At 45.8% G+C, this 15181-nt stretch overlaps 1 protein-coding gene across 5 annotated transcripts in view; it reads left to right on the forward strand.

The window, feature by feature from the left end:
• The window catches only part of sox6 (SRY-box transcription factor 6), a gene marked incomplete at its 5' end in the record, with an annotated part of 121393 nt that overhangs the window by 3316 nt on the left and 102896 nt on the right, over positions 1–15181 (forward strand). For all 5 annotated transcript variants that reach the window (XM_083651252.1, XM_083651250.1, XM_083651249.1 and 2 more), the window contains one exon: positions 882–1095. In XM_083651252.1, coding sequence (XP_083507378.1) covers positions 882–1095 — 214 coding nt within the window. The remainder of the gene's footprint in view (positions 1–881; positions 1096–15181) is intronic.

Genomic DNA, 15181 nt, shown 5'->3' on the forward strand with positions numbered 1-15181 from the left:
TATTGGTTTTGGCTGCGCGGGGGCGGCGGGTTCGTCAGCGTTTAAATCAGAACTAACTGCTCCCCCTGGTTAGGAGGTCTGCAGCTCCTGGCTGCACAGTTACCTTCTGCTGTCTCCGACTCCACAAACCATAATTAACGCTACCTTCTGTCAGACACAACCCTCAGCCATGGCCCATGTGCAGAGTATACACTCTCTCTCTCTCTCTCTTTCTGCTGCTCTCTTGCTATATCACTCTCTCTCTCAAGCGCTCGCCCATTCTTCTCATTCCCTTCGTGTCTCTGTTTGTGCACAGGGAGCACTCAGCCAGTCAGGGCCGAGACGGGAGCCCTTAGTTAAATGCTAAACCATACACAGGTGGGACTGGGAAACAACAGCAGCTCGGAGACAGGACACAGATTTACGACGCGCCCCGGGCACTCAGCTGAGAATAGGTCTCCACTAGAAAATGAACAAATTACACCGCAGTCACCCGAACACAAGTGCACACTCAAAAGCAATTTGAGAAATTACAGTCGGGGAGGTTTTTCTCTGTGTTAGTCTCTCTGCAGATGAAAAGTAAAAAGCCCGAGCACATTATGACCCTATGAAAGTGTACCTCATCATTTCATCTCCATTTTTCACTTGTCATATCTCATTTAGTGCGGGAACAGCTGGCTGCGTCGACGCTAAATAGGAGCCGCTGTATGAAAGCCAGAGAGGAGTCATTTGGCCAAATCGGCCCCCGAGCTGCAGAAACCTAGCAATCACCGCGTTTGAATGAAAAAAGAAAAGAGGAAAAAAGTCTGAAAAGCTCAATCTAGCGCCGCAGAAACATACTCATCGCTAAATCCAAATCCCATCCCTTGTCATCGCCCCTCCCCACTTTTGTTTTCTTACAGGAGTCTGACAGCAATAAAGTATGTTCCCTGTACTCCTTCCGGAATAATTCCACTTCCCCGCACAAGCCTGAGGAGGGGGCCCGGGAGCGCGGCGGCGACCTGCTGAGCGGATCAGCCTTTGGAACTCCGGAGCGCCGCAAAGGAAGCCTGGCAGACGTGGTGGACACACTGAAGCAGAAGAAGCTGGAGGAGATGACAAAGACAGAGCAAGACGGTATGACTCCCCTGTCCCTCTGTGTGTGTGCGCGCGCGCGCGTGTGTGTGTGTGTGTGTGAACTTATATTTTTCTCCAACAGTGTGTGTGTGTGCGTGTGTGTGTGTGTGTGTGTGCGTGTGTGTGTGTGTGTGTGTGTATGTGTGTGTGTGTGTGTGTGTGTGTGTGTGTGTGTGTGTGTGTGCGTGTGTGTGTGTGTGTGTACTGTTTGGGAATATGAATGTATTTTTCCCTACGTGAGTTTACTCTTCCTAAACTTTCTCTTTCTGTAATTTCTAGCTTCCTGTCTGTCTGCCTCTTTTCTCTTGTATCTCACTGTCTCACACACACACACACACACACACACACACACACACACACACACGCACGCACGCAGCCTCGCACAAGCTGGGAAGACTGACGCTACAGTGTTTCCAGTTTGTTCTGAACCTCGTCCAGTGTGACAAAGACTGTGTGGCGGAGCACCTCAGCATAAGTGTGGTCTCCCCTCCGTGCCAAGGCAAACTCCTCCACTATAAAAACGCATAGTTGCTGAGCGGATGCCAGGAACATTACCTCTCTATTTTGCTACACACAGAACACTTTTCACTCAGCGCAGTTATTCATCAAAGTTTGCTGCCCCACAAACAGCTTAAGCCCTTCGGATGGATTTGACCTGTTTCACGTACCTTCATGCATCCATCAGACTGGACACATGTACGCACTGCAGGGCATTTCAGATGTTCCTCCAGTAACAGGCAGGAGAAAGATAAGCAGTGTTGGGCAAGCTACTTGGAAAATGTAGTAAGCTAAGCTATCCGCTACTCTACATTAAAATATAGCTTCACTAGTTTGAAGCTATCCCCAGCAAAATGTAGCAAGAAGCTACATGCCAAAATAAAAGTAGCTTGCTACTGTACATCAAAGCTACTTTTTTGCCAAATCAATTTTTATTTTAAGAAAAGGGAATTCCAGCACATCTGGAATATGGCCTAAGGTTGATATTCATGGGGACAAAAATAATTACTGTATCCAGTAAAATTGGGAGAGAGGAGTCATATGTCTATAGGAAAACACTTTTTGAACGGAACCTATTTCTAGATTTATACAGTGTATAAATAATCTACTTGGAAAATGTAGTGAGCTAAGCTACCAGCTACTCTACATTAAAATATAGCTCCACTACATTGAAGCTATATCCCCAGAGAAATGTAGTTAAGTTACCGCCACGCTACTGAGAAATGTAGTTAAGCTAGTAGCTTCGCTACTTGTAGCTAGCTACTGCCCAACACTGCCGATAAGACAGACTGTTAGGTGCGTATAGCCCGTTTTGCCCCATTCGGCTCCCCAGCTCTCCCTCCCACAGCCTGCAGTCTATCAAGAGTGCGGCGGCAAAACAAATATTTGAAAGAGCTGCTGAAACACATCCCCCATTCTTAATTAGGGCTGTAGTCATATAACTACATCCAATCAAATGTTAGACCCCCTTGGGAATGCATGTGTCTCATTTAGTGTCTGGGGAGCTCTTAGCTTAAGCACTTCATCAGACGAATAAATTAGACCTCTGTTAGCCTAAAAATTATTTGCCACTTCTTTCTCAAGTGATCATTTCATTTAGTGATCTTTGTATCAGAGTATCACAGGACTTGAGCGAGATAATTGTTTAGCCCCTATCACTTATATCCACATTCTCATACTGTATGGGGATTCTGGTTATTTACGGCATATGAAATAGAATATTTAGAACGGTATTATCGGAAGAAACTGAGATGAAGACTGAAGTGTTTGTATTATAGAAATACATCCAGATACATAACTTGAAGTCAAAGCTTATTAAAAAACATGAAACATGCAACGTACACATATATCAGCGAGTGCACTCGACAGTCTAATTTGGCACGAGAATAGTGGAAACTGCTGAACACTATATAATTGGTGAGCTTTTTTTTTTTTTTACATACTGATATTTTTCACTCATTAGGGTTATTAATGGGCTGAGTTGGGTGTCTGAAATTTAATAATAAATAAGGTTATGCATATTATTTTCTATACAGCATGCTGATTTCTTTCATGGAACATAAAAAAAAACCATATGCACACTTTACTCAGTCTCAGTTTCATTCTTTAAATTCACAATAATACGATACGACGGAGACGTTTTTACCCCTCTCACCTAAGAAACGATTTCATGTGTGCCTTGTTTCTGGTGGGGTTGATTTCCGAGGCGAGCTCATCAGTGCTCTCGGGCGCTGGAGGCGGGCGTTATGGTAATGAGCCCCAGCTGGTGAAGGCTGGTTGTTGCAGTGATTTAAATGGTCAAGTGCATCTTGTAATGCAGGGTCCGTATGTTAGCACAGGGCTGGAGAGGCTGCTCTAGAGTGCCATACAGCTGTTTTAATCTCCTGTTAATAATAGAGACTGGGTCTGCCTCATGCCCCTGTGCATCTCCGCCGTCAAAATAAAGTCCCTTGTTGGAGGAAATTAGTTTGTGAGCAGGGAGCACAGAGGAAGACAAGAGGCTCACAAAGTTCACCATGTTGTCCCTAAGCTGAACCGAGAGATGCTGTGTCCTTGAGAGCACTCGAGGAAGCTTCAGTGGTGATGATCACTGATGACTGTAAAATGGAGGGAGAGGGATTCTTAAGAACTGCCAAGGGAAAGTTGGTGACCTTTTACTTTTTTTCCTCCTTTTCCCCTAGAAATCAGAATAATTTGTCTTTGTTTATGGAGAGAGGCACGGTTGGAAACTAAAAAGACAGAACCTATGACAGAACATACAAGACGGTTGGAATGGCCTTAAAGCTAATGTGACACAAAGAGCAGATGAGCTAGATGTGTCACTTAACTAAGCATGCTATTGCAGGACAACTGTTGTGTCTAATTGTGCTGCTTTGGTGCCTGGCTTGTTGGGATGACTGAGGTCCTCAGAGACACTTCGCCATCTGCTGCCATTCTTCTCACGGCCCTGGTCAAGATAGCAGGTTGTCCTGGTGGACTGAGGATGGCAGTGATGACCTCATGTGGTAAAGATAGCTCATTGTCCTGCTGGCCTGAGGATGGCAGCGATGACCTCATGTGGTCAAGATAGCTCATTGTCCTGCTGGCCTGAGGATGGCAGCGATGACCTCATGTGGTAAAGATAGCTCATTGTCCTGCTGGCCTGAGGATGGCAGTGATGACCTCATGTGGTCAAGATAGCTCATTGTCCTGCTGGCCTGAGGATGGCAGTGATAACCTCATGTGGTCAAGATAGCTCATTGTCCTGCTGGCCTGAGGATGGCAGCGATGACCTCATGTGGTCAAGATAGCTCATTGTCCTGCTGGCCTGAGGATGGCAGTGATAACCTCATGTGGTCAAGATAGCTCATTGTCCTGGTGGTCTGAGGATGGCAGTGATAACCTCATGTGGTCAAGCTAGCTCATTATCCTGCTGGCCTGAGGATGGCAGTGATAACCTCATGTGGTCAAGATAGCTCATTGTCCTGGTGGCCTGAGGATGGCAGTGATGACCTCATGTGGTCAAGATAGCTCATTGTCCTGGTGGCCTGAGGATGGCAGTGATGACCTCATGGGCAGAGGGCATCCAAATGGTCTCAGAAGCTGGATTACATAGTACATTGCCCTTATATGGAATGTGCTGTGGAATCCTGCTTACTGTAGTTAGGTTTAGCGTTTTATGCTCATTTCTTTCTCCTATGGTATTAGTCCGCTGCTATGTTGACACTACTTTCCGTTTGTTTTGATTTCATTATCAATTTGAAACCTGGTTTTGGAAACATTGTATGTACTACAACAACAACAACAACAATACTAATAATAACAATAATAATAATAATAATAATGTTCCGTTGGATTGGATATGATTCCCGGCCCTTTCTGTGTGGAGTTTGCATGTTCTCCCTGTGTCCACGTGGGTTTCCTCTGGGTGCCCCTATTTCCTCCCACAATCCAAAGACATGCACGTCAGGTGGATTGGAGACTCTAAATTGCCCATAGGTGAGCGTGTGAGTGTGATGGTCTGTCTGTCTGTGCTCGCTCTGTGATGGACTGGCCGACCTGTCTGGCTGTTTCCCTGCCTTCTGCCCAATGCATGCTGGGATACGCTCCAGCCTCCCTGACCCCAAGTAGGAATAAGTGGGTAAAGGCAACTAACGGATGGATGAATAATATAATAACACCGCTACTTACACATCTCTATTCTGATATCCTTCAATTAAAATCCAAGTCCATTTCTCTTAATTTCTTCTTTTCTTTACTGGACCCAGATGCATTATGTATCTGAACAATAGTGGCTAGGGATGCTCAGTACTGTATAGCCAGCATCCCTCCACCCTTCTATCCCCACATCTTTGTACCCTTTCGCCCCCTCTATCTCTCCACCCTTCCTCTCCATTTCTGCTCCTTAAAGTGCTTTAAGTGCTTGTGACTGTGCTAATGAATGAAAATGTCCTCCCAGCAGCGAGCAGCACATTTAGCTGAATAGTCACCTTTGCTGTAAAAGCTCTATTAGGCCCAGTTGCCAGCAGGGCTAACGATCCTGCCCCATGTTTATTTACTAGCTATTGTAAATGCATTATTTATGGATAAGTCTCCAGACAGCAGTTGTCAAGAGTTAAAAATGTCAGCGTAAAGTATTAGGGGGAAAAAGAAAAATAGCCACCATTATAAAAACCCAAGGTGACCTTGATTTGATTCACATGCAATTAGAACAGCTTTATATAATGCACTAAAGTATGAATCAATACCGTGCAAGTCAACAGAGAAATACTTTGTGTGTTGAGTCTTTATGATCGTCCCCAAGACAAGGACGGGTATATTGAGTTTCAGCTTGGTGTCTTAGCTTTTAGGGATTTTCCTTTGGGTTCAGTAGCAACTTGTTGAGTCCTTGCCAGCACAACCAGCATTGAATTTGATTTGCATGCAGTTATGATTTTCCTCCCCACCCCCCCCCCCCCCCCAGCTTTGCCTCTATTGGTCTGCTGAGGCAGAGGCAGTATTGCTGAGTACATTTATCAGTAGAAAACAAATAACCCAAAAAAAAAAAAACAGCATTGGATGCCCTCAGTGCAATGATATTATTATGAAAGAATGTATCTATTTACAGTAATCTACTCTCTTGTGCTATGTGAGCTAAACATGCACAAGTACGTGTACACGCACACGCACACACACACACACACACACACACACACACACGTGCGCACACACACAGACACACACACACACAGACACACACACACACACACACACACACACACACACACACACACACACGTGCGCGCGCACACACACACACACACACACACACACACACACACACACACACACTCGGGGTCCCCTCATTGATTGGGCATCAGCAGTCACGATGCTTTGCCAATTTCAGTCAGCAGGCCAATAGTTAGCCTGGGTAAACCCATCCCCCACGTGACCTGCTCTCAGACCTGTTCTCAGTCACTAGTGACTGGGAACTGAGAGAGCAGGTCACGTGGTGGCTGGGTTTACCTAGGCTAGCCAATAGTTGCCAGTAGTTATCTGGCTGGTAGGAGCTTGTTATCTTCTGATCCATGCTTTGACCCTGAGCTCATAGCTCATTACATAGAACACACAGACATGGTGGAGCTCATAGCTCATTACATAGAACACACAGACATGGTGGCATAAGGACTTGCAGACTTGATGCTGGAAAGCATGCTGCATAAGCACGCCTGTTGTCCCTGCCATGTTCAGTCTCCTCACAGGTCAAGTCAATCTTTGGGCACTATTCTTGGCTGCAGCAGCAGCAGCAGCCAGAGAGAGAGAGTCTCCTGCATCACAATATACAGCGGCTCTCGTTTCCCCGAGGACTGTTGAGAAAGCAGTGCTGCATGTGATCCCGGGCCGGCCAGCCCTGGGAACAGAACAGGTGGGCTCTCTTTCTGACAGAGACATGTGACCCCCGCTGACCTCAAACATGTCATGTGCTCAACAGTTGTTAAAGTGACAAAGCGTGGACTTTTCCCCTCGGCTATAATCTAATCTGTTTTCATCGGAGAGAGGCTCAGACAGACAGACAGACAGACAGACAATCAGTCAGACAGACAGACAATTAGACAGACAGACAGACAGACAGTCAGACAGACAGACAGACAGACAATTAGACAGACAGACAGACAGACAATTAGACAGACAGACAGACAGACAATCAGTCAGACAGACAGACAGACAGACAGACAGACACACAATCAGTCAGACAGACAGACAGAGAGACAATTAGACAGACAGACAGACAGACAGACAGACAATCAGTCAGTCAGACAGACAGACAGACAGACAATCAGTCAGACAGACAGACAGAGAGACAATTAGACAGACAGACAGACAGACAATTAGACAGACAATTAGACAGACAGACAGACAGACAGAGAGACAGACAATCAGTCAGACAGACAGACAGACAGACAGACAGACAGTCAGACAGACAGACAGACAGACAGACAGACAGACAGACAATTAGACAGACAGACAGACAGACAGACAGACAGACAATCAGTCAGACAGACAGACAATTAGACAGACAGACAGACAGTCAGACAGACAGACAGATTGAGAGACAGACAGACAGTCAGAGAGACAGACAGACAGACAGACAGACAGACAGACAGATTGAGAGACAGACAGACAGACAGACAGACAGTCAGAGAGACAGACAGACAGACAGACAGATTGAGAGACAGACAAAGACATAGCATGCCCTTCTCCAAGCCTATAAAGCTTCTAGAGTGGATACAGTAGGCTAGATGGCGGTGCAGAATACTCGACACCTGGAGCCCATCGACTGAGTCATGGCTAATTACCTTAGCAAAGGGGAGCCATACTGCCATTTTCAGCCAAGCCTCAACCCCGCTTTTTAATCTTAGGTAAGGGGATATTTAAAGACTACTCACACTACAGTTCCCTCAATGCAGTGGCAGCTAGGTGACCTAGCCATTGCTCGTGACACTTAAACAGCAAAAGATTGTGAACCAATTGTGTTTTCTGGCATGTGTGTGTAGCATCACTTCATCATCCCGCTCATATTCTCTCTCTCTATCCCTCTCTGCCTTTGTCACCTCCTCTGTAAGTGTCATCTGGCCAGGTTGTGTATTATCACAGTTTAGAACACGGCTCTCTCGAATACTCGATTCTGATTGGTCAATCAACAATATTCACCGGTCATTATTTCTCGACAACCGACCGCTGCTCTGCCACACCTGGATTAATCAGTTGATAAGAGCTTTTTGTCCGCAGACGCTACTAATTAGGCCAACCAGTTGCAGCTGTGGTGTCTTGTGTGCCAATTACGAATGAAACCGCTTTGTGTTGAAAACGCTATTAAAAAATCTATTTGAATAATTATTTTTGTCAGATTATTGAATGATTTAGTTGTAGGCCGTGTTCTAAGCGGGATAATGTATACTGAGCCGGTGATTACTGGAAATAATGACCTTCAGGTGAATATTAAGCCCTCCGCTGCGCGTCGGGCTCAATCTCACCTGTCGGTCATTATTTCCACAGTAATCACCGGCTCAGTATACATTATCCCTTACATAATGACTGTGCAGTAGGTTGTGTATTATCACAGTATAATGATTGTGCAGTGGGTTGTGTATTATCACAGTATAATGACTGTGCAGTGGGTTGTGTATTATCACAGTATAATGATTGTGCAGTGGGTTGTGTATTATCACAGTATAATGACTGTGCAGTGGGTTGTGTATTATCACAGTATAATGACTGTGCAGTAGGTTGTGTATTATCACAGTATAATGACTGTGCAGTGGGTTGTGTATTATCACAGTATAATGACTGTGCAGTAGGTTGTGTATTATCACAGTATAATGACTGTGCAGTAGGTTGTGTATTATCACAGTATAATGACTGTGCAGTGGGTTGTGTATTATCACAGTATAATGACTGTGCAGTGGGTTGTGTATTATCACAGTATAATGACTGTGCAGTAGGTTGTGTATTATCACAGTATAATGACTGTGCAGTGGGTTGTGTATTATCACAGTATAATGACTGTGCAGTAGGTTGTGTATTATCACAGTATAATGACTGTGCAGTGGGTTGTGTATTATCACAGTATAATGACTGTGCAGTAGGTTGTGTATTATCACAGTATAATGATTGTGCAGTGGGTTGTGTATTATCACAGTATAATGACTGTGCAGTGGGTTGTGTATTATCACAGTATAATGACTGTGCAGTGGGTTGTGTATTATCACAGTATAATGACTGTGCAGGTTAAGTATGGAGGAGTTAGCAGCATTGTGTGCGTAGCCCCGGGTCATTATCCTCTATTACGCCAGGCCACGTAATGAGATTCAGGGATGGCTGAAAGCTTTGGAAGAGAATAGGATCAGCTGTAAGCCTTTGGTCTGATTAACACTGACGAACTCTTGACTCTGTTGTAGCGCTTCTCCCCTGTCAGTTTCATAGCCCCTGTCCCCTGTCAGTGCCACAGCCCCTGTCCCCTGTCAGTGTCACAGCCCCTGTCCCCTGTCAGTGCCACAGCCCCTGTCCCCTGTCAGTGTCACAGCCCCTGTCCCCTGTCAAGTGTCACAGCCCCTGTCCCCTGTCAGTGCCACAGCCCCTGTCCCCTGTCAGTGTCACAGCCCCTGTCCCCTGTCAGTGTCAGAGCCCCTGCCTACCTTTAGTCTGCATGGAAGCACACCAATTATCTGCAGGTGCTTGACAGCACTATTGATTTATTTTTGGAAAATATAGTAGGTAACAGGTTATATATATATATATATATATATATATATATATATATATATATATATATTATATACACACATATAACTTGTAATAATAATAATAATATAATTCTGAAAGGTTTTTTAAATGCAACTGTTTTAATGTAGTCTGTATACTAGCTACATTTATGTAAGGTACACAATTTTATTATTTTATTATATTTTTTTGCTGTTTGGGTGTTTTCTTATGATTATACCATGTATAATGCAATATGTATTCTATATTATACAAATACCCCCTCCCCCGCGTGCGTTCTCCCCTCCTTCTTCCCTGCCTTCTTGCCTCTGCTCTCATCCCAGCTGCCATGTCATCTGCTTCTGCTTTCTCCCACCTAATTAATAGGAATCTTTGTTATAATGATCTGAGCATGAGCCTCTGACTCCATGCATATGCAATGAGGCCTGGCGATCAGTTGCCTTCTGAGCCTTTTGAGGCGTCTTTGGAACACACATCGCTCTACCCTTCTTCTTCTAGGTGGAGCCATATTGGAAAATGTTGTCCAGTATCCTCCTGGCTGTGTGTGTGCAGACATGGCCAAACACCAGTCAACCAGCTGCTTCTCTCCCGATTGCGTCTTTGCCCCATGTTCCTGCCATCCTTAATAATCTGTTGTCTATTTTGTCCATTTCAACAAGCTACTTATCTTGATGCAAGTATAGTCTTTGATCAAATAGCTGGTGTGTGTGCTGTGTGAATATATGTCTGAGGGTGCCTTCCTCTGTCCGTGTGCATGCGCGTGTGTGCGCGCGTGCGTGTGTGTGTTCTCTCTTGCCCCGTGGCGTGGTGTGCCAGCCGAGCGGAGCAGTGCTGTGGTCTGTCACTTTTGTTTGAATAGGTAATGTCGATCTGTTCAGGCTGAAGAGGCATGCGCTGGAATCGCTTGTTAGGACACATGATCAAAAGCGGCCTCTCTGCTCTCTGCCAATCAGCCCTCTTGTCGCCCTGTGAAGCAGACGTTAAATAGATTTTTCGGGCTGTACGCCGCGGGCAGCCTGCCAGCCTGACATGTGAACTTTAACAAAAAGATACCCGGCCGCCCGTCACTCCTCCCTTCCTCTCTCTCTCGATCTCCCTCTCCCCTCCTCCTCCTCCTCTCTTTCTTTTTTCTCTCCCTCTGTTTCTCTCTCTCTCCCTCTTGCCCTCATCACACCCCTCACCTTTTCCCTCCTCTTATGGTCTTTTCCCACTCCATCTCTCTCTGCTGTGACAAAGTCGCCTCCTCTGCCAGGCTGAGATCAGAGCCCAGAGCTAAATGGAAGGGCTGTGTGTGTGTGGGGGACTAGGTAGCAGAGAGCGCCTGGTCCACAGACTGCTGAATTAGGTATTTACTATCTGCTCCAAAACAGAGAGCCCTGGCATAAACACCGGCGCTGCCCTGTCGGAGATGATGGGGGGGGGGGGGCGGGGGGGGGGCAGACGCAGGTCTCACGTTACCCAGGCAAACAGAGTTTGTTGCCCCCGTTTCAAAACGGGAACCCCTTTCTGCTCTCTCGGCCATTCGGATGACAAAACAAGCAGCTGCTGCTTCTTCAATGTGCCATTCTTTGCATTCAAGATCACCTTCCCCACTTCTCATATTCCGATTAGTCAACAGTAGCAACTGCTGCGGAGCATTCCAGGGGCCATCTTCCCGGGTTTCAGCTGTTGAGTGTGTCCCCCTGCGCCCAGGCAACACACAACGCTCCCATTGTGATGGCGGCTCGCTCGCTCGCACAGGAACCCCTTGATAGGAGGAAACGGGTGTCCTGGAGAGACAAATCACAGCCAGGCTTACACAGAGGCCTGTTTGTCTCCACACACTCGTAGGTATGTCTCAACTGCATCTGAAATGACCTGCATACAAATCGACCGCATGACATCATCGGTTGATCGGTTGCGGTCTTGGTATTGGTTGGTTGGGGGGGGGGGGTGTCCTCAAACTATTCTATTTTCTATGATGAAAAAAGATGAGCCTGTGTGTATCGCTGTGGCCGTATCGTGATGACATCAGCAGCAGTTTGTAATGGCCTGACTGTTTTATGTGACAGCGCAGTCTTTGGAGGGGCACAGAGAGGGGGAAACGCTGACACACAAGAAGGCAGGCGCCATTAATGCTACTAAATTTGTCATTGTGCTGTGGAGCCCAGAATCAAAATAGCAGCCTCCTATGCAGATGAGAGTTAGCACGGACACAGGGACAGATAGGGACGGGCTTTTATGTCATCAGCATGGCGGAGGTGGGGTGGGCTGAGGCGCGGCAAAATGAGGTAGAACAGAGGCGATTTTACAATGGGACAGTTCAGGGGGGCTAGCTAGCGCGCGTGCGTGTGTGTGCGTGTGTGTGTGAGTGAGCGAGCGAGTGCGTGACGTGGGGTTAGACTGGGGGACTTGTAGTGTGCCAGCTCAGTATCACTGTCCTAACTCTGGCATTCAGCTCCCAGGCATTCTCCACGCATAACTTGACAAAAGAGCTGGTGTCATCTGACCGAGGATGAAAATAGTGTGAGTGTAACTCACACCCTGGGCACAGACGGCCTCTGCGGCCGGCTAATGATTTCACAGCCACATTGCGGGCTTGTTCTATAAGACAGAGGTACGTCAGCCATCCAGCCCAGAGATCCGCCTCCACACAAGCAAACATGACAAGCGACGACGTCGACGCGCGGCCCTATTAGCATATTTGCATTGTTTTCCCCCCGGCTAACAGCGAGCGTGTTTTACTGTACACACACACACCTTTGACGGGGCGTCTCTTGAACAAAGAGACTATTTCATCACAAGCGATGAAACAGATGTTTCCTCGCCGCTGCGCTCGTGTCTTTTCGTTCTCCTTGTTCAATAACATCAGACATGTGTGCCAGGAGATGAGATGAGGATGTCAGAAGAAACAGATAGAAATGTGTTTTATTGCACTGCAAAGCCTGAGTGCCAATGATTATAATTATTCGACGGACGCCATCTCTCTTTGGGAGTGGCCCCCAGTATCATTTGAAAGTCTGCGACCGGTCGAGTGGTTAATTATGCTTTAAGACCCTGTCATCTATTTCATAGCGTGAAGTTCCAACGATGGGTTAAAGCTATGAGTTGGGATTAGGATTATTGATTTGCCGCGCCGGCTTTTATTGTAACTCTTGTATTAGTTCACATAATATTGTAATTAGCAATTTGGGCAGCGAGACACGATACGATCGTTCCTTCACCTCCTTCACTGTCTGCACGCCATCTTCCTCCATTCTTTCTTCTTGTTCTGTCTCTGGGTGGCACTTTGCTTGAAAAAGCCTATATATCAGCGATACTCAACTTGCGGCCCGGGAGCCAGATGCGGCCCGCGACAGGGTGCAGAGTGGCCCCCCCCACCATTTTCGAATAATTTCACGTTAGTTTTCATTGTGAATTAGAATCAAATTCACAATAAAAACTAACGTGAAATAAAGTTTGACTGAGCTCCAGATAAATTGTCAAATACCGCCGTCTGCTCGCTACCCAGGCACTTGTGTATGTACTTAACCTAACTAACTTAACCTAACTAACTATCCGGTGTGCACAACATTGTCAGACTAAACTCCGGCTGACACTCCAAAAGCCTACAATCTGCTACAGAAAAATTTATATTGTTTGTTTATTAACTGGTCCCTGGCCTCCTATCATTTCATGAAAGTGGCCACCGGGAAAAGCAAGTTGAGTATCCCTGCTATATCTGTTGTTAGCTTCCTCAGTGTGAGCTGGTCCAATGAGCTCAGTCCCACATGAGGAGTGAGTTTCTCCATCCTGGCCCAGCAGGTCTCAGTCCGTGTGGCTCTGTATCATCCTGGCCCAGCAGGTCTCAGTCCGTGTGGTTCTGTATCCCACAGAAAAGAGAGCGCGCTGATTGAAAAGAAAAATACGGCTTCTATTGTTGCTGAGCCGTTCTTGAACAATAGGGCATTGAGGCGCTTCGCTGTGGGCCAATGAAGAGGGACTTTCTACAAGTTGGAATGCTTAACCTTTCGAAGTGCTATGGTTACTTCATCATCTCTTTTCTCTGGCCAGGCAGGGAGCACAGATTGCTATTGAATAGGATGTGTCTAGGCTACGGAAGTAGTATGGAAATTGATGACAACAAACAAAATAAAGTCATTTTTACTTTGCTAATGAGAATTATTTGCTCAGTAATTGCGTTAACCAATTGATCATAACGTCAGTTCTGGTATGATGATACAATTTGAGACTCTCAGATGATTATTTCGTGGTGGAAGTTGAAACAATAAGGGCTGCTCCTTAAGAGAAAATGGCTTTGTCCACGTTCTGCACGATGGCTCAGAGAATGGAGGACATCATCTAAAAATAGTGACCTTTGGACTCGCTGTCCAGCGAGCAATGTGTGTGCATCCTCAACTCTGGCATCTTAGTAAACAGAGCCGGCTGCAGGATTTCGATAAACAGCTTTAATTGCCGTTTGAAACTGAGAATGTCAAACTGCAGAAGTAACAATTAATTACCCCCTCACTGCGAGTTTTGATTCTCTATGTTTTTTCCTCCCAAATTGTCATTTGCTTTTATTTAACACTGAAATTAGAATGTAGTATACAGTTAGAGGTTATTCACTGGAAAGCCCCCCGTCCCCCTCCCCAAACACACACACACACACAGACACAGAGGCACACACACACACACACACACACACACACACACACACACACACACACACACACACACACACACACAGAGACACACACACACACACACACACACACACACAGACACAGACACACACACACACACACACACACACACACAACACACACACACACACACACTTGAAAGAAATTCAACACATTTTACATTATGCACGGCTATTACCCAAAGTATATTGCTTCCTGCTTGTTCTTGTAATATGTGCTTCTTTTTTATATCGCATCTTATGGTTCAATCTCCGAGACGCACGGCGGTTGCCCCGTGTTTATGATGAAATAAAGTTTGCACGTCTCTACCAGACACTTGGCTTCACTGCAGATTTTAATGCATTCATGTGGATCCTATTAGTCTCTTTTTGTCCTTGTAGAGTCAGACAGCCATTAATTTAGTAAATCACACTCAACAGAGATGATCACAGTTACTCCACGCTTTCTACACACTTCTATTCATTTCACATAGATGAATAAATGCCAATGTTTTGGAGCATTGATTAGCAGGCGAGTTTATATCTTGACAGTTAAATTGCAGGGTAGCTCACACAAAAAACTCTCTCCGATGCAAGGTACCCAGTAATTACATTTTTGTGTGAAATTATTATAATTTATTACAGTGTGTGGACCCTAATGATTACCCACATCAAATGGAAATTATACATTGAAATTAAGTCCACATA

This window comes from Poromitra crassiceps (assembly GCF_964638095.1).
Source record: "Poromitra crassiceps genome assembly, chromosome: 14".
Classification (NCBI taxonomy): domain Eukaryota; kingdom Metazoa; phylum Chordata; class Actinopteri; order Beryciformes; family Melamphaidae; genus Poromitra; species Poromitra crassiceps.